This window comes from Geotrypetes seraphini, chromosome 4, assembly GCF_902459505.1.
Source record: "Geotrypetes seraphini chromosome 4, aGeoSer1.1, whole genome shotgun sequence".
NCBI classification, from domain to species: Eukaryota; Metazoa; Chordata; class Amphibia; order Gymnophiona; family Dermophiidae; genus Geotrypetes; species Geotrypetes seraphini.
In genome coordinates, this window is record NC_047087.1 from 145,483,525 (window position 1) to 145,501,759 (window position 18,235).

Sequence of the window (18,235 nt, forward strand, 5' to 3'; positions counted from 1 at the left end):
TCTCAAATCGCACTTCTGAGTTTGAGATTTCTGGAATCTGGAAGAAATACCCAGTCCATTCTTGTGGAACCAGACTCCCAGGTACTCCAAGTCCTGTGTTGGCTCGAGACAACTCTTCTTCAGATTGATCACCAATCCAAGACTTTCCAACAGACACCACTTGGTGACCCCCAAGCGGCCCTGCACCTTTGAGGGAGTTCTGATCAGCCAGTCATCGAGGTACGGATTTATGAGCATATCTAGTGATCTCAGATGGGCTGCTACCACCATCATGACCATAGTGAAAGATCTGGGCGCCAATGTCAAATCAAAAGGCGCGCCACAAACTGGAAATGCATCCCGAGAACATGAAACCTCAGAAACCTCCGTTGATCTGGAAATATCAGGTTGTGGAGCTACGCTTCCGTGAGATCCAAGGAAGCCAAAAACTTCTCAGGCGCCATTGCTGCTATTACAGAACGCATCGTTTCCATCCAGAAACGCAGAACTCACAGAAATGTGTTCACTGCTTTCAGATTCAGAATTGGTCAGCCATCTTCGGAGACTTTCTTTGCACAAAGTAAATCGCGTATCTGCCGGAGCCCAAGTTGGTTGTCAGATCCAGAAACCGGTACACCGTAGCGCACACCTTGCTAGCCCTGTCTGGATTTCCCTTGGGAGAAGACAGGAAGAAGTTCACCGGCGGCCAGAAGAACTGTAGTGGAAGACCGTCCTTGAGAACCTCTAGGACCCACTGGTCCGAGGTTATTTTTAGCCATTCCGGCAGGAAGGCCGAAAGCCAACCCCCGATCCTGGGGGGAGGGCCTCGACAGAGATCTCGCGTCAAAATGTTCTCTTGGGAGGGACAGAAGGTCGAGAGGAGGCAGACTGTCGGAGCGCTGCACCTCCAAAGCAAGGTCTGGAGGACGCTATGAAATGCTGTGCCGCTGCAGGGGGTCTGGCGTACTGTGAGGTTCTCCGGAAGGGACGAAAATTCGGCCATCCCATTCCCTGGTCGGGCGAGGTCTAGAGCCAGGAAGCACCTTAGGCTTACGGTCCTGCACATTTGCCATAAGGTCATCCAAACCCTGGCCAAATAAGAGCGACCCTTTAAAAGGTAAGTTGCTCAGCGTAGTCTTAGATGAAGCATCACCTGACTACTGGTGAATCCATAACATTCTCCTTGCAGAAACTGAATAAGCTAAAAACAAACAAAAAAAAACCTTTCACGATCTCAGAGTGTGTCTGCCAAATAATTCACCCCAGAAACAAGGAAGTCGAGGTCTCAAAGGACAACCTTCTCAGGATCCTGACGGAGTTTGGTATGACATGTCCGGGCCACAAAGGAAGTGGCTGCTGCAGCTCACACTCCTGTCGCAGCAGAATCAAAAAGACATGTCATGACAAAATCCAGTCTTCTGTCCTGAACATCCTTCAGGACAACCCCCCCATCTGAAGGCAAAGAGGTACGCTTAGAGACCTGAGCCACCACCAAATCCACCCTTGGCGGGACTAAGTGCTAAGAAAATTCAGATGCCATGAGATACAATTTAGCCATGGCTCTAGCGCACTTCAGGGGACCCTCCGGGGCCTCCCAAACCTCCAAGAGTATTTCCGCCATGTCCGCGTGATCTGGAAAGCGGGGGCTTAGAAACACTCTGCCTGAACCGCTGAATCTGAATTGTTTCAATGTCTGCAGGGACTCAGAGATAAGATCAGGAAGGCAGCTGGACTTAAACAGCCTGCGCATCATCTGATCCTCTCCCAGAATGCAGAAATCAGTGTTCTGGGAATCTCCGACATCCACTAAGCTAGCTACCATCAGCGGACCCCGCCGAAGATCCGTGTGACAGCAATAGCAGAGAAATTGACGCAGGCACCAAGGCAATAGTGGGAAGTTGCCGTTGGCTTTCAGGCGGACCAGCAAGGGAGCAGATTGACATGCTGGAATCCAAAGGCTGCACAGACTGACGCACTGGATTCTGAGAGGGAGACACAGGCATAGCCTGCTTTCTCATGAAAGCCTGATACATCATATCCACAAATTCTGGCAGAAAATGGTCCCCGGCAGCCAGAGCCGATCTGTGGGACTCAGATTTGGAATGTTTTGAAGACTTATGAGACTTTTCCCTTGAACTGTGCTTGTGTTTCACAGACGTGCCTTCCTCACCCAAATTTGGAATCGCATCTCTGGCGGAATCAGAGGAGAGCAGGGCCTCCCCAGAGGATAGTGCGGGATCCACGCTTGGTTCACACCCCTTGCGGGCTGTGGTGCATGTGATACACGGCTGCGAATCCGTCATCCATCTGCCACATTTAGGGCATGAATCCATGCTATCCTGTCCTGAAGTGGCCATCTGTGAAATTTAGAGTAAAAACGAAACTTCTAAGACCATAAAAATATGCTTTTAAAAACTTTAAAGAAAATCCAAGATGGCCGCTGCGGGTGCCAATTTTGCCTGAAAAATGCCCGTTAAAAACACAGGAAAATGAGAAAAATGGCGATTTTAGAATTTTACAGGTGGGGGGGCTAGGGCATGCAGGGAAACCACCCAAAACCCCAATTTCAGCACCCCCCAAAATCGGCAAACTCTGTGACTCACAGACATATGACATTACATTAGTGGTTTTTATTCCGCCATTACTTTGCGGTTCAAGGCGGATTACAGAAGAGGATTTCTAGACATGTCCAGAGGTGTTACAGAGTAGAACGGGTTGCTTCAGAGGAATGAAATGTTTCATACGGTGTTAACATAAGCAATGCCTCCGCTGGGTCAGACCTGAGGTCCATCGTGCCCAGCAGTCCGCTCACGCAGCGGCCCAACAGGTTCAAGACCTGTGCAGTAATCCTCTATCTATACCCCTCTATCCCCTTTTCCAACAGGAAATTGTCCATTCCTTTCTTGTACCCCAGTACTCTGCCCTATTACGCCTTCTGGAAGCACTTTCCAGGTGTCCACCACACGTTGAGTGAAGAAAAACTTCCTAGCATTCATTTTGAATCTGTCCCCTTTCAACTTTTTTGAATGCCCTCTTGTTCTTTTATTTTCCGAAAGTTTGAAGAATCTGTCCCTCTCTACTCTCTCTATGCCCTTCATGATCTTGAAAGTTTCTATCATATCCCCTCTAAGTCTCCTCTTCTCCAGGGAAAAGAGACCCAGTTTCTCCAATCTCTCAGCGTATGAAAGGTTTTCCATCCCTTTTATCAGACGTGTCGCTCTCCTCTGAACTCTCTCAAGTTATCACCATATCCTTCTTAAGATACGGTGACCAATATTGGACGCAGTACTCCAGATGCGGACGCACCATCGCCCGATACAACGGCAGGATAACATCTTTCGTTCTGGTTGTAATATACCCTTCTTGATTATACCTAGCATTCTAATCCGTCTCTTAGCGGCCGCTGCGCACTGTGCTGTTGGCTTCATTGTCATGTCCACTATTATCCCCAAGTCCCTTTCTTGGGTACTCTCATTCATAGCAGGGTTTTTATTTCTTTTCTGAAAGTTTTGTAATCTGGGGTCGCGATTAGTAGATTGGAGAATTGGTGATCTAGTTTTGCTGCCTGTGTGACTAGAAGGCCATTGTAGTTTCAAGTTTCAAGTTTATTAACATTTTGATTTGAACGCAATATCAAATATTTCAATGCGTTTAACAATAGTAATTTGGGGGGACAAATAACAACCATTAGAACAATAAACATACAATCTTATCTATAGTTATTTGAAGATACATAAGGTATACAAGGATAAACTACATTTGTTTAAAATAAAATAACCAAAAGAAAAACATTTAGGGAAGAACAACATCAGGAGGGGTATTAAAAAGTTTTTAAAGAAACTTGGTCTAAAAGTAATTGGTATTTTTTAAAAGACTTGATCTAAATGAATAGAAAATCCAAAAGATTATCTGGTCTAGGCTTCATATGCATCTTTATAAAGATAGCTTTTTAGTTTGCTTTTAAATTTCTCTAAGGAAGTTTCAGCGCGCAAAAAAATTGGAAGTTTGTTCCAAAGCTGGGGTCTCAAGATAGAAAAAGTTGTGGTTCTTCTAGTGCCAATTATTTTCAATGATGGAATGGTCAGCAGATACTGATCCGCTGATCTAAGAGATCTAGCTGGGGAATAAGGTATTAAATATCGATGTAAAAATATAGGAGCATTAGTTTTCTGAATTTTGAATGTTAATGGCGCAATTTTATATGTTATTCTGTGTGAAATCGGTAGCCAGTGTGCTTCTTGCAAGAGGAGTGACATGATCGTATTTTTTGGAGTTAGTAATAATTTTTATAGCTGTGTTTTGTATTATTTGTAACCTTCATATTTCTTTCTGTGTTATACCTTGGTACAGTGTATTGCAGTAGTCTAGCCTAGAAATTATCAAAGAGTGAATTAACACATTAAGGGCTTTAGGTTCTAGAACTTTGGCTAAAGATCTAATGAGACGTAGTTTATAAAAACAAGTTTTAACTACGGAACTAATCTGATCATGGTAGGATAGCTCATGGTCCAATAATATTCCCAATATTTTAGTCGTTGTTACTTTTTGTAATGGAAATTTGTCCAAATAGATTTGTGCTGCAAATGTGATGTCTGTATAGTTTTTTTCATTTGATGTCTCTGATTGGAAGGTATGTAATAATAATAATAATAATAATTTTATTCTTATATACCGCCAAAGCCATATAAGTTTGAGGCGGTTTACAGCAAGAAGCGCTGGACAATCAGCGAAGAGGTTCAAAGTCAGCAATACAATCTTACATAATAAAGAATATGAAAGCTAAAAGATTCATAGGGTTACAGGATTGAATGTAAATGATGTCTGGGTTCTCCTGTGTCTGGTTGTGGTAGTTTGGATTAGGCGGTTGTTCAAGTAGGCTGGGCTGTCACCATTTATGGATTTAAATAATAGACAGTAGAATTTAAATAGTATTCTTGTTTGAATTGGGAGCCAGTGTGAGTCGAGGTATACCTCGTTGATGTGGTCGTGTTTTCTTAGTGAACAGATTAGTCTCAGGGCTGTGTTTTGTACTGTTTGTAGTTGCTTTATCATTGTTGCTGGGCAGGGGAGATATAGCAATGTTACTTACCGTAACAGTTGTTATCCAGGGGACAGCAGGCAGCTATTCTCACTAATGGGTGACGTGATCCAACGGAGCCCCGATGCGGATGCCTAACAAGCAGTCTCGCTTGAAGAAACTCGAAGTTTCGAGTCGCCCGCACCACGCATGCGCGAGTGCCTTCCCGCCCAGCGTAGGGCGCGTCTCCTCAGTTCAGATAGCTAGCAGATAAGTAAACCCAGGGGAGGCGGGTGGGACGTGAGAATAGCTGCCTGCTGTCACTGGATAACAACTGTTACGGTAATTAACATTGCTTTATCCCAGGACAAGTAGGCAGGCATTCTCACTAATGGGTGACCTCCAAGCTAACCACAATGGGATGGTGGGAGAGTTGGCAACTTAGGAGAATAAATTTTGCAATATTGTTTGGCCAAACTGTCCATCCCGTCTGGAGAAAGCATCCAGACAATAATGAAAAGTGAAGGTATGAACCGAGGACCAAGTGGCGGCTTTACAAATCTCCTCAATCGGTGTCGATCTGAGGAAAGCTACAGAAGCTGCCATTGCTCTGACCTTATGGGCTGTGACCCTACAAGGAAGGGATAATCCAGCCTGGGCATAGCAGGAAGAGATACAAGCCGCCATCCAGTTGGAGATGGTACACTTAGAGATAGGACGTCCCAACTTGTTAGGATCGAAGGAGATGAAAAGTTGAGGAGCAGTTCTGTGAGGCTTGGTGCGTTCCAGATAGAAAGCCAAAGCACATTTACAGTCCAGAGTACGAAGAGCTGATTCTCCAGGATGAGAATGAGGCTTTGGAAAGAACACTGGAAGAACAACAGATTGGTTGAGGTGAAAATCCGAGACAACTTTAAGAAGGAATTTCGGATGAGTGCAGAGAACCACCTTGTTATGATGGAACACTGTAAAAGGCGAGTCAGCAACCAAGGCTTGGAGCTCACTGACTCATCGAGCAGAAGTGAGGCCAATGAGAAACACCACTTTCCAAGTGAGATACTTCAGATGAGCCTTGTCAATTGGTTCAAATGGAGGTTTCATAAGCTGAGAAAGAACATTGAGGTCCCAAACCACTGGAGGCGGTTTGAGAGGAGGATTGACATGGAAAAGTCCCTTCATGAATCTGGAAACCACAGGATGAGCAGAGAGAGGTTTCCCTTGAAGAGGCTGATGGAAAGCCGCAATTGCACTAAGATGGACTCGTATCGAAGAAGACTTGAGGCCAGAATGAGAAAGGTGCAAGAGATAGTCCAAAACGGAAGACAAGGAGTAATGTTGCGGCTCCTGATGATGAGAAAAACACCAAGTAGAAAATCTAGTCCATATTTGGGTATAGCATTGTCTAGTAGCAGGCTTCCTTGAAGCTTCCAAAACATCTCTCACAGGTTGAGAAAACTGGAGAGGAGTTATGTTGAGAGGAACCAAGCTGTCAGGTGGAGAGACTGCAGGTTGGGATGAAGCAGAGATCCCTGATGCTGTGTAAGCAGCGATGGAAACACTGGTAGAAGGAAGGGCTCCCTGCTGCTGAGTTGAAGTAGAAGGGAGTACCAAGGTTGTCTGGGCCACCGAGGAGCAATCAGAATCATGGTGGCATGGTCCGACTTCAGCTTGACTAGAGTCTTTTGAATGAGAGGAAATGGAGGAAACGCATATAGAAAGAGATTCGTCCAGTCCAGAAGAAAAGCATCTGCTTTGAGGCGAGGAGGAGTGTAGATCCTGGAGCAGAACTGAGGCAGTTTGAAGTTGTGGGGGGCTGCAAAGAGGTCTATCTGAGGCGTTCCTCACTGAGAGAAGATGTGATGAAGGGGCATGGAGTGGAGAGTCCATTCGTGTGGTTGCAGAAGGCGACTTAAGTTGTCTGCTATGGCATTGTCCGCCCCCTGAATGTATACAGCTTTGAGGAAGGTGTTATGGCGAATTGCCCAATCCCAAACTTTCAGAGCTTCCTGGCAGAGGGAGGCCGATCACGTGCCTCCCTGTTTGTTGACATAGTACATGGCGACTTGGTTGTCTGTACAAATGAGGACAACACGGTTGTGAAGCAGATGTTGAAAAGCATGGAGAGCATTGAAAATCGCCCTGAGTTCCAGGAGATTGATGTGGCACTGGACGCCTGTGCTGGTCCAATAACCTTGAGTGCGGAGACCATCCAGATGAGTCCCCTAAGCATGCTGACGAGTCAGTTGTGAGAACTTTCTGATGGGGGGGGGCGTGTGAAACAGCAAACCTCTGGATAGATTAGAAGAGAGCATCCACCAGCGAAGAGACAGAGTCAGGGCAGGAGTGACCTGGATGTGTCGAGACAGAGGGTCGGATACCTGCATCCACTGAGATGCCAGGGTCCACTGAGGAATCCTGAAGTGAAGTCTGGCAAAAGGAGTCACATGGACTGTAGAGGCCATGTGGCCCAGAAGAACCATCATGTGTCTCGCTGAGATGGACAGGCGAGAGGACACCGAGTGACAAAGACGAAGGAGAGCTTCCAGATGTTGAGGAGGGAGGAACGTCCTGAGTTGAGTAGTATCCAAAACAGCTCCAATGAAGGGAAGAGTCTGGGAAGGTTTCAGATGAGATTTTGGAAAGTTGATCTCGAACCCCAGATTCTGCAGGAACCAGATAGTCCTCTGGGTCGCCAGGACGACTCCCTGAGACATGGAATCCTTGATGAGCCAGTCATCCAGGTAGGGAAACATTTGAAGACCGTGGTTCCTGAGCGCTGCGGCCACCACTACCAGGCACTTGGTGAAGACTCTGGGTGACGAGGCCAGGCTGAAAGGGAGCACTCGGTACTGAAAATGAAAGATGTCCCACCCAGTATTCCCTCTAAGCAGGCGGGTGTTGTGAGCAAACTTTTTTCACTGTGAGCTAAAAATATCGGGCGCCAGCAAGTTATGAGCCAAATAAATATGTTGTCAAAGTTGCTGATACATGAGGACGAGGTATTCAAAGGAATTTTAGGCCTACACGCTAAATTAAATAACGTTAAATAATATTTTTAAGAACACAAAACAACGCATTAATTCTTGAAAGTACAAAATTCTTTATTTTTTTTTTTTTTTTACCAGAAAAACTCAAATTTATTTTAAAACAGTCTACAGAAATTGTAGGGATGAAATGATATCTTAATAAATGTTTTACAACAAATGTAGTTATGTCTGTTACATCCATATGTGTAAACTGTAAATTAAAAACAGTCCAGAAGACAATACGTTTGATGCTTTCAATTTCTAGACAATCTATCAATTCCAGCTTCTACACAAAAGTATAAATACATTAAAACAAAATATTGAAAACCATTTTATTGGGCACAAAGTTTGCCTTCAGTGAGAAGAGTTCACTCAATATGTTGTAGAATAATTGTTGTGAAACTGGAATGGAATCAATTCTTCACTCAAGTTAGATATCATCAATATCTTCATCATCATCCCCAAGAAGAGGCGGTCGGAGCGTACGCGAGTCCGGCTGCCTCTCCTTGTTGGCGAGCTGAGCGGACCGTCGGGATCGACCCCCCGCACCCCCTAGGTACGCCTCTGCAAGTCTTGCCTTGCCCGGATTTGCCACTCTCTTCCGGTGTTACTCCCCCCCCCACCCGACTCTCCTCTCGCCGCCCTGCCATCTGCCGTACGCCTCTTCCGATCGCCCCCCTCCCTGCTCGCACCCCCACCCCGACGTCCGATTCCTCCCCCAGCCTCCCCTTACCTTTGCGACGCGTTACATGGACTGCCAGCTCGCCTGCCTGCAAGCACGTGTGTGCGCTGTGACGAGAAACTTGTGCGCTGCTATGTAATATTTTGTGCGCCAGCGCACGCCAGCGCAGCTTAGCGGGAACACTGGTCCCACCCGAAATATGAGGTATTGACGGGAGGCTGGATGAATGGGAATGTGAGTGTAGGCCTTCTTGAGATCCAGAGAGCATAACCAGTCGTTCTGCTCGATGAGGGGGTACAGGGATGCCAGGGTCAACATGCAAAATTTTTCTTTGACTAGAAATTTATTGAGCACCCTGAGATCCAAAACAGAACGCAGATAGCCTGTCTTCTTCGGAACAAGGAAGTACCGGGAGTAAAAACCCTTGTTCTGTTGAGCCAAAGGAACCGGCTCGACAGCCCTGAGCTGCAACAAAGCCTGAGCTTCCTGAAGAAGAAGGGCGGTCTGGGTCAAGTTTGAAGGACACTCTCTTGGAGGATGTTCCGGAGGAATTTGATGGAACTGAAGAGAGTATCCCTCCCTTACGATGGAAAGGACCCAGAGGTCGGTGGTAATAGTCATCTATCGATGGTAAAAATGATGGAGACGACCTCCAATTGGTGGAAAAACTGAAAATGGCAGAACGACGGACGTTATGCTCTCCATGAGACAGTCAAAAAGGCTGAGGAGCCTTAGGGACAGCAGATGTCTGAGGCTTCTGTTGTTGCTTTTGGGGATGCTGCCGCTTAACAGGCTGATGGGTGGCAGGAGCCTGTTTAGGCGGGAAACGCCGCTGGTAGATCAAAGGTAGGCGTGATGGACGAGGAGGAGCAGGCTTGGGCTTCGGACGAAGAATGGATTGGAAAGACTTCTCATGGTCCAAAAGCTTCTTGGTCGCCGCCTCATCGAAGAGGTTGGTACCAGCACATGGGACATTGGCCAGCCTGTCCTGAAGATTGGGGTCTATGTCGATGGTCCTGAGACACGCCAGCCAGCGCATGGCCACCGAGCAAGCAGTAGCCCGAGCAGACAACTCAAAGGCATCATAGGAGGACTGCATCATCTGCAACCGGAGCTGGGATAATGAAGCCAGAACCTCCTGGTACTCAAACTGTGCTCAAGAGTCCAAATAGGGCATGAACTTTTGAAGGACAGACAGGAAAAATTCAAAATAGGTGATGAAGTGAAAGTTGTATTTAAGAACTCTGGATGTCATCATGGAGTTCTGGTAAATTGTCCTGCCAAACCTGTTCATGGTCTTGCCCGCCCTGCCAGGCGGAATGGTGGCATACACCTGGGAGGGGTGAGACCGCTTCAAAGAAGACTCTACCAAGAGGGATTGATGGGAGAGTTGGGCACCGTCAAATCCCTTATGGTGGACCGTGCGGTACCTGGCATCCAATTTGCCCGGTATAGCGGGGATGGAATAGGGTGTCTCAAGACAGCGAACAAAGGTCTGATCCAGCAGCTTATGAAGGGGAAGCTTGAGGGATTCAGCAGGTGGTTGAGGGAGATGTATAGTCTCCAGATACTCCTTTGAAAATTTTGAACTGTGTCCAGGTGAATATCCAAATCAGCTGCCATCTGCCGAAGAAAAGATGAGAAAGATAGCTGGTCAGCCAAAGCAGGGCCTCGAGAAGGACTCGATGACGTTGAGGCCTCTTGATCCAATGAGGATGGGGATCGAGATGGAGAAAAAGATCCCATCGTGTCTTTGAGCTCCGGCAGTGGAGGAGGTGAAGTAGCCGGTGGGGAATACTGTAGAAAAGGCTGCTTCCGATGAGGCCTCGACAAACGAAGCGAGTGAGTCTTTGCTGAGGCCCCAGGGAGTGGATGGGGCTGGAAGTGGTTGATCGAAGCAGAGGTGGTTGACTGGGATCACCTCGAGGCACTCGCAAAAGATTCGAGTCATTGCGTTGAGTGAATCGGTTCCAATGGAGGCACTCGCAAAGACTCTACTCCTTGCATCGAGTGTATCGGTTCCAACAGAGGCATGGGCAAAGACTCTGCTCCTTGCGTTGCATGCATTGATGCCAGACCAGACACTCGCAGATATTCTGCTCCCTGTAGAGAGTGTGCACACCGCTGAGGCACTGGAGGCGGCTCGACCCCTCCAGAGACCTCTGCGTGCCCAGGTTGAATTTGAGAGAGAAGCTTTGGCCCCATTGTGGTACAGAGCTGAATGAATTGCTTCTCAAGCAAGGTCTGGAACGAGGCCGGCAAGGATGGATCTGCATCAGCAATGGGACCACCTGCACGGGCCTCGCGCTCCTTAGAGGCGGTGTGAGAGTGCTTGGGCTTAGAAGCCTTGGGCACTTTAAGCACCACTGGGGGAATGGGCTGCTGTGCTACCTGATCTGAGGAGACTGAGGAAGGCATCGCAGCGGGCACCGAAGGCTGAGCCGGCACGAACGAAGCAGGCTTGAGGATGCTCGGAGCCGCAGAGGTGGAAGACTGGAGGGCTGTGGATGATGTTGAAGGTGAAGCACCCTTCAATGAGGACAGCTCCGTCGAAGACTCCATGCTGAACAGCGACTCCCACAAGAAGCAACGACACTTGAAAGCACGTGCTGTAAGTGTGGAGCAAGGCTGGCACGATTTCGGAAGGTGTTGAGGCCCGAGACTCCGAAGACAGCTTCGATGAGGGTCCGTCAGCGAAATCGCACGCTGGCACTTGGCACACTTTTTAAAACCGGTAATAGGCCGGGACATAGGCCGGAAAAGCTCCGCAGCAAGATCAAAGCCGCGGGGCTGCGGCCATGTGTCCTGCCCGGTCAAATGGATGGAAGAAATTTTTTTTTTTTTTTTTTTGAAAAACAAGAAAAGACAACGAAAATCAGCGATTAAGAGAAAAACCGCGGACTTTAGAAGGCACAAGTGAATGAACTTCACGCAGAGAGTTGAAGATGGACTTCTCAGCTTCGTGGAAAAGTAAGAACTGAGGAGATGCGCCCTACGCTGGGCGGGAAGGCACTCGCGCATGCGCGGTGTGGGCGACTCGAAGCTTCGAGTTTCTTCAAGTAAGACTGCTTGTGAGGCGTCCGCATCGGGGCTCCGTTGGATCACGTCACCCATTAGTGAGAATACCTGCCTGCTTGTCCTGGGATAAAGGATGTTACAGTAGTCAAGGAGACCTAGGACTAGGGACTGGACCATGAGCTGGAATTTTTTTTTGTCGAAGAATTTTCGAACTTGCCTTAGGTTTCTCATGACCACGAATGATTTCTGTATTGTTTTGTTGATTTGTGGTTGAATGATGTAGCATCTGTCTATCGTCATTCCTAGAAGTTTTAGAGTGGGTTGAATGGGGTATGTGATTGAGTTTATTATTAGGTTTCTTATGGTTGGGGGTTTTATTTTTTTCGAGAAGTATGAATTTTGTTTTGTCTGGGTTCAGTTTTAGTTTGTGGTCTTTCATCCATGTAGCCACTGTTTCTAGAGTTCTGTGTAGTGTGTGTGTCATGGTGGGCATTGGCTGATCAAAAGGAAGGAGAATGGTGATGTCTTCTGCATAGCTATAGGAGATTAAACCTATTTTGTCTAGGCAGGTGCCGAGGGATGCAATGTAGAGATTGAAGAGTGTTGGGGATAATGGCCAAGTGTTGGGGTACGCCACAGGGGTTGGACCAAGGTTCTGATTTTTCTTTGTTTGTCTTTACTCTGTAGGTCCTGGATTGTAGGAATCCTTGAAACCATGTGTGTACTTTGTCTGTGATTCCTATTGTATCTAGTATTTGTAGCAGGATGTCATGGTCTACCAGGTCAAATGCGATGAGATCTAGTTGAATAATCAGCATTTTTTTTTGCCTGTGCTGAGCTGTTGTCTAGCTGTGTCCAGAAGGGAGCATAGTAGTGTCTCAGTGCTGAAGTTGGTTCTGAATCCAGATTGTGTAGGGTGGAGCAAATTGTGGTTTTCTAGGTAGCTGGTGAGGAGTTTAGCCACAAGGTCTTCCATTAGCTTGACATATAGTGGAATTGAGGCTTTGAGTCTGTAGTTGGATGGTTGATCTGTTGCTCCTTTTTGGGTCTTTTAAGATTGGGGTGACAATGATTTTGGAGAGGTCTTGTGGTAAAAGGCCATCTGTGAGCATGGTTTGTATCCATTGCATGAGGAGAGTGCGGAATTTTAGGCTGGAGGTTTTTAATAGGTTTAGGTCACAAGCTGCGTGGCTTTATTTTTTTATAGAGTTTGTTAAGGTCGGACCATTGTATTGTGGAGAAGTAGGACCAGGTTCTATCTGCTGCAGATGATTCCTTTTCTGTGGGGGGCATTGTGATCTCTTTTAGTGGGTTGGGGTTCCTGCGAAGTTTGTCCTGGCACCACAGAGACATGTGCTGCAATGAAAGTCTATGGCAGCCTGTAATACACAGTACAAGCAAGGAGATCAGTACCTCAGGAGCTGATTAAACTGGATTATTCAGGTCTTCTGACCGCCTCATCTTCCCTGTCATCACAGATCACGACTACCAGGACCCCTCAGGGAAATTAGGGAAGACATGCGGTCCGGTTCCGATCCCAACGTACCTCCACAGAACTGCAGCAGCCTGCGCTCTATCCCACTGTGGACGAAGCGGGGAGAGATGGCTCCTGATCCTGGAGACCTGATCCAATCTGCAGGTTGTCTAGAGGGCTTACTGCAGTTTAAGCTCACTGAGCACCCTCCAGAAGCAGACAAAATTTAAAATGTCTGCCATCTCCCACTGAAGGATCACTCGCACAGAGTTGATCTGCAGCACATGGGCAAACCCGTGAAATAAATTAAAAGACTAAGAATTGAAAACAAATCACGAACAGAAGAGACTGATTTGAACCATGCAGAGAAGCTGCAGGTACAAAACTAAGCATGACAGGAAACTCCCGGGCAGGTAGCCCAAAGGGGAAAGATTAAGTTTTAGTAGCCCTGCAGCAGAAGCTACCAGAGATACAAGATCCCTCGAGTTCAGCCTCCAGAGGGATTATACAAGAAAGAGAGGGTAGACTGTGGAAAAGAAATAGAAATACTGGATATGGCAGTGGAAGGGAAGGTACAGAGATGGAAGATGGATGGTGAGCATGGAGAACGAAGAAAATGTCAAATGGGCAGAAGACACTGGCAAGGAGTTAACAGAAGACAAACAGAAATCGGAGCCTGGGATCAACATGATTTGACTAATAAAATGACCAGACAACAAAAGGTAGAAAAATAATTTTATCTTCTATTTTGTGATTATAATATGTCAGATCTTGCCAGATCCTGCCAGAGCTGATGTTAGACAGTGAGCATGAAGTAGGACCTAATAGAGCAGGGATAGGCAATTCCAGTCCTCAAGAGCCGGAGCCAGGTCAGGTTTTCAGGATATCCACAATAAATATGCATGAGATAAGATTTGCATCTCAAGGAGGCAGTGCATGCAAATCCATCTCATACATATTCATTGTGGATATCCTAAAAACCTGACCTGACTCTAGCTCTCGAGGACCGTAATTGCCTACCCCTGTAAGAGAAAGAGGAAAAGTCTTTGTTGTTTATATGAGAATGGAGAGGGCAAAAAGGCCTGGGGTGGGTGAAGAGGCTACAAAATAAATCTGCCAGGACTTTTGAGCGTAAAAAGTGAATTGAATCGAAAATTTTTCCCCTAAATTGGACAGCACTACTTTTTATATTTTTCATGTATTAAACTGTACGTGTTACATTAACTCACAAAGTCTTTCAGCTAGAACTTTGTGCTAGATATCTGACCTCTCTCTTACCTTTCTGCAATTGAAAGTGCCATATTCTTCAGTCTTTCTTTGTTAGACTGTGGAGAACTGATTTGAGAAACAACAGGGCTAAGCAGCTTGTTCATTAATTCCAATACCTTGTCCGAATTCTAGTAAAAAAAATAAAAATAAACATATATTATTGATATGGTAACCCACTGGGGTAAGGTTTTTTTTCCCTCCAAATTAATAGGCTATAGATATAAATAAACGAAACACATTGTCATAAATTCTGAATTTCATAAAGTAAAAGGGTGGCAGTTACAATCCTAAAACAAAATATTTAAGGAGGAGGTCATCTTTGCATGAGAAGTGTTTTGGCAGACATGGACTCCCTCTGGCTTATAAAGCCATTATAGACAAAAGGCATGCTTCAATTTAAAAACAATTACACATTTTAAAAACAATGATTTCTTGACAACTGTTCTCTCTCTTTTGATATATTATTTCAAATTAAGGTTTAAAGGCTCTAAACAGCAGAAACTAAAAATAAAATTACTTGTCTAGTGTTAAGTAGGCAGCATAAGGTGCACATGCCGAGATGGGACCCCCCCCCCCCACAATGGGTACATTAATATGTTTCAGTTTTTAGCATCCTCCAAATTTCATAATACACTGAAAAAATATTAAGTATTGTGGACAACATACCTTTGCTAAATAATAAAGATTTGCAGCTTCCTCAAACAATCCTTTATTCTCTGCAACCAAAGCCACTTTGCTAATAATAGGCTTGGTGTTTCTGGTAAACTTATCTATAACTCCGGGCTGAAAAGACAAAAAACAAACAAACCAACCAGTGCCGATAGATGAGCAAGCAGAAGTCTTTCAATTAAGACCAATAAATAAAATGTTTTATCAGAGGAAGTTAAGTCATTGTTGAGCAACGGATTCATAAGAAAGCAGCTCCGTTGCAGTTTGAATAAAAGCACTCAACCTCTCCTCCCTGCTCAAAAAATAGAGAATTAGTACATAGCTCCTCCCTGCTCAAAAGAATAGAGAATTAGGGCAAGATTCTCAAAACTTTAACACCATGACTAAACTGTTTTCTTGCAAGATTATTTCCGTCTTTAGCGAGGTTTCTAGCAGTCTCTGACACTGACATGCAAATGGGCTCCCCAACATTGAAATGAGCCCTCTGGTGGATTCTTAAAAAATGCCAAGTCATTTTCAAAAAGCGGCGTTGGGTTTTGACAACAAAAAAACATAGCGACTGGTTCAGGGGTTCTGGCCCATGTCAGAGACTGCTAGCCCTGCGTTGTGATGCAACAGAAGAAATGCCGATTCTCTCCGCTGCATCACAACACCCTTCTCTAAAATCCCAGCTGCGACCTCCCCTGCAGCAGGAGAGATGCCCATTCTCTCCTGCTGCACTAACTAAATTCCCTGCCGTGACCCGAATTCCACCCTGCAGCAGGAGGGGCATAAAACAACCTGGGCCAATCAGAGCCTCAGAACCTTCCTGGATGCATTGGGAAGGGTCCTAAGGCTCTGACTGGCCCAGATGCCCAAGGCCCCTCCTATGGGGTATCTGGGCCAATCAGAGCCTTAGGACCCTTCCCGATACAAATATCACATAATAATAATAACTTTATTTTTGTATACCAGAGACAGCTGAAATCTCCTATTTAGGAATTTATGGAACTTATATGTTTGCAGGCGTCAGTCTTTTTTTTTTCTTTTTAATAGAGCCCCAGTGTTCTTAAGAGCACAATATTAATGCACTCTTTTTGAAAAGCCATAATAAATTATATTTTTTTAGGTGAAATCTGTTTTTTATTAAGAAACAAACCATACAGCTACCAATGCAAACAGCAGACAAGAATTCAAGTAAAGAAGACAAGGCTCCCCCTCCCAAGAGGACTGGACTCTGATGTCCTCTCAGGTTACAAAGAGCCCCAAACTTCCACCCTCCCCAAACAGACCCCCCCAGAACACCACACCCCCAACCCCCCCTCCCCCCTCCCCCCCAGATCAGACAGGCGGAATGGTATACAACTGCAGTCTATTCAAGATATGACTACGAACCTGGGGAGACAAACTGTCCAAATAGGGAGTCCAAATATGAACAAAGTCTCTACTCCGTCGACGAGAAGAAGAAGCCAGGTTGGTCTCCCAGCCTAAAAGGTCATGCAATTTATTCCTCCAGTACCAGAAGGAGGGGGGAGTATCAGCCAACCAGAAATTCAGTATACACTTTTCCCCAAAATATAACATTTGCTCAAAAACAATTTCTCAGCAGAGGTATACACAGAAAACAAAGAAAAATGAGTGAACAACATGTGATATGCAGAGACAGGAACAGAAACCCGTAAGAGACCCTGAAGAAAGGAAGCCAAGGCCCCCCAAAAGCCCTGAATACTCTCACAACCCCAAAGGCTATGAAAGTAAGAGTTCACCTCTGTATGACAGGTGAGACAATATTGGGTACCGACACAGCCCATATGGTAGGCCCGACTCTGGGAGGCATACGCTCTCAACAAGGTCCTGAAGTGGCACTCTCGAAGCTCCGCACTATGCACCAAAACGGGGGTACAGTGAAGAGCCCGAAGCAACCCCCCCCCGAGCTCCTGCCCCAAATCCCTCTGCCAAGCCGCCAGCACAACAGAAAAATCCCGCAGGGGTCCAAGAGCCCCAAGCTGTTTATGATATAAGGAGACCGAGATCTGAGAGTCAGGGTCCTCCCCCTCCTCCAAAAAGGCCCGAAAACTAATCCCAAAATCCAAAGAAAGAGAACTCCGAGGAAGGGACTGCACATAATGCCACAATTGACAATGAGCAAAGAGAAGATCCGAAGAAGGCAGACCATAATGCAGCAACTCTTCGCAGGAGAGGAGCGTTCCGTCATCCCGCAGCATATGAAAAAGAAACTCAAAATCTCGAGCTCGCCAGCGCCCAAAGACAGAGGGAAACAGCCCCGGGGGAAAGGAGAGATTACCGGTCAGAGGCAGCAAAACACTAAAATGAGGATCCTGCCGCCACACCTCCCAAAGTGGGCGAAACAAAATACTATGGCGACAGGAAACCGGCAGCACCGCCAACCGAGCATGAAGTAGAGAAAGGAGGTGAGATGGATAAAAATAATCACGCTCCATGGAGACATCGGTATAAAGGTCAGTACCCAAGACCCAGTCCCTGACATGGCGTAAAAGGCAGAGCAATATCCGGAACCCCAAAACCTCCCTGGCCCCAGGAACCCACCAGCAACTGCCACCGCAACTTAGGTTTACGACCCCCTCCAAAAGAACTTCGACAACAAAGAGTAGAGGGCCCGGATATCTTTACGCAAGAGATACAAAGGCAAAGTCTGTAAGACATAAAGCCACTTAGGGAACAAAACCATCTGAAAAAGTTGCACCCTCCCCATCAAGGAAAGAGGCAGATCACGCCAAGTGGCCAAGACGGAACCTGTAGTGGAGAGCAAACGAGTGACATTCAACCGGTAAAGCTCCCGAACATCCATGGACAATTGGATGCCCAAATAGCGAAAAGAGGAATCAGCCCACTGCAACGGAAAGGTCCCCCTCCAAGAATGCCGAAGACGCTCAGCAGAGGCCAAAGCCACCGATTTCTTCAAATTCAAGGTGAACCCTGAAAAATCCCCATACTCCCGAACACTCTCCAAGAGAGTAGACAAAGATCGGTGCGGGTCAGTCAAAAAGATCATCGGCAAATGCTGCAATCTTAAAATGAGAGGCACCCAGTTGAAGGCCACTGATGTCAACGTTAGATTGCAGCTCCCTGATCAAGGGATC

General features: G+C 46.3%; 1 protein-coding gene across 7 annotated transcripts in view; it reads right to left on the reverse strand.

Annotated features, from left to right (window-relative positions):
* The window catches only part of NUP93 (nucleoporin 93), a 757,735-nt gene that overhangs the window by 109,055 nt on the left and 630,445 nt on the right, over positions 1–18,235 (reverse strand). For all 7 annotated transcript variants that reach the window (XM_033940752.1, XM_033940756.1, XM_033940750.1 and 4 more), the window contains 2 exons: positions 15,132–15,248; positions 14,475–14,593 (listed from right to left, as the gene is read on the reverse strand). In XM_033940752.1, coding sequence (XP_033796643.1) covers positions 14,475–14,593; positions 15,132–15,248 — 236 coding nt within the window. The remainder of the gene's footprint in view (positions 1–14,474; positions 14,594–15,131; positions 15,249–18,235) is intronic.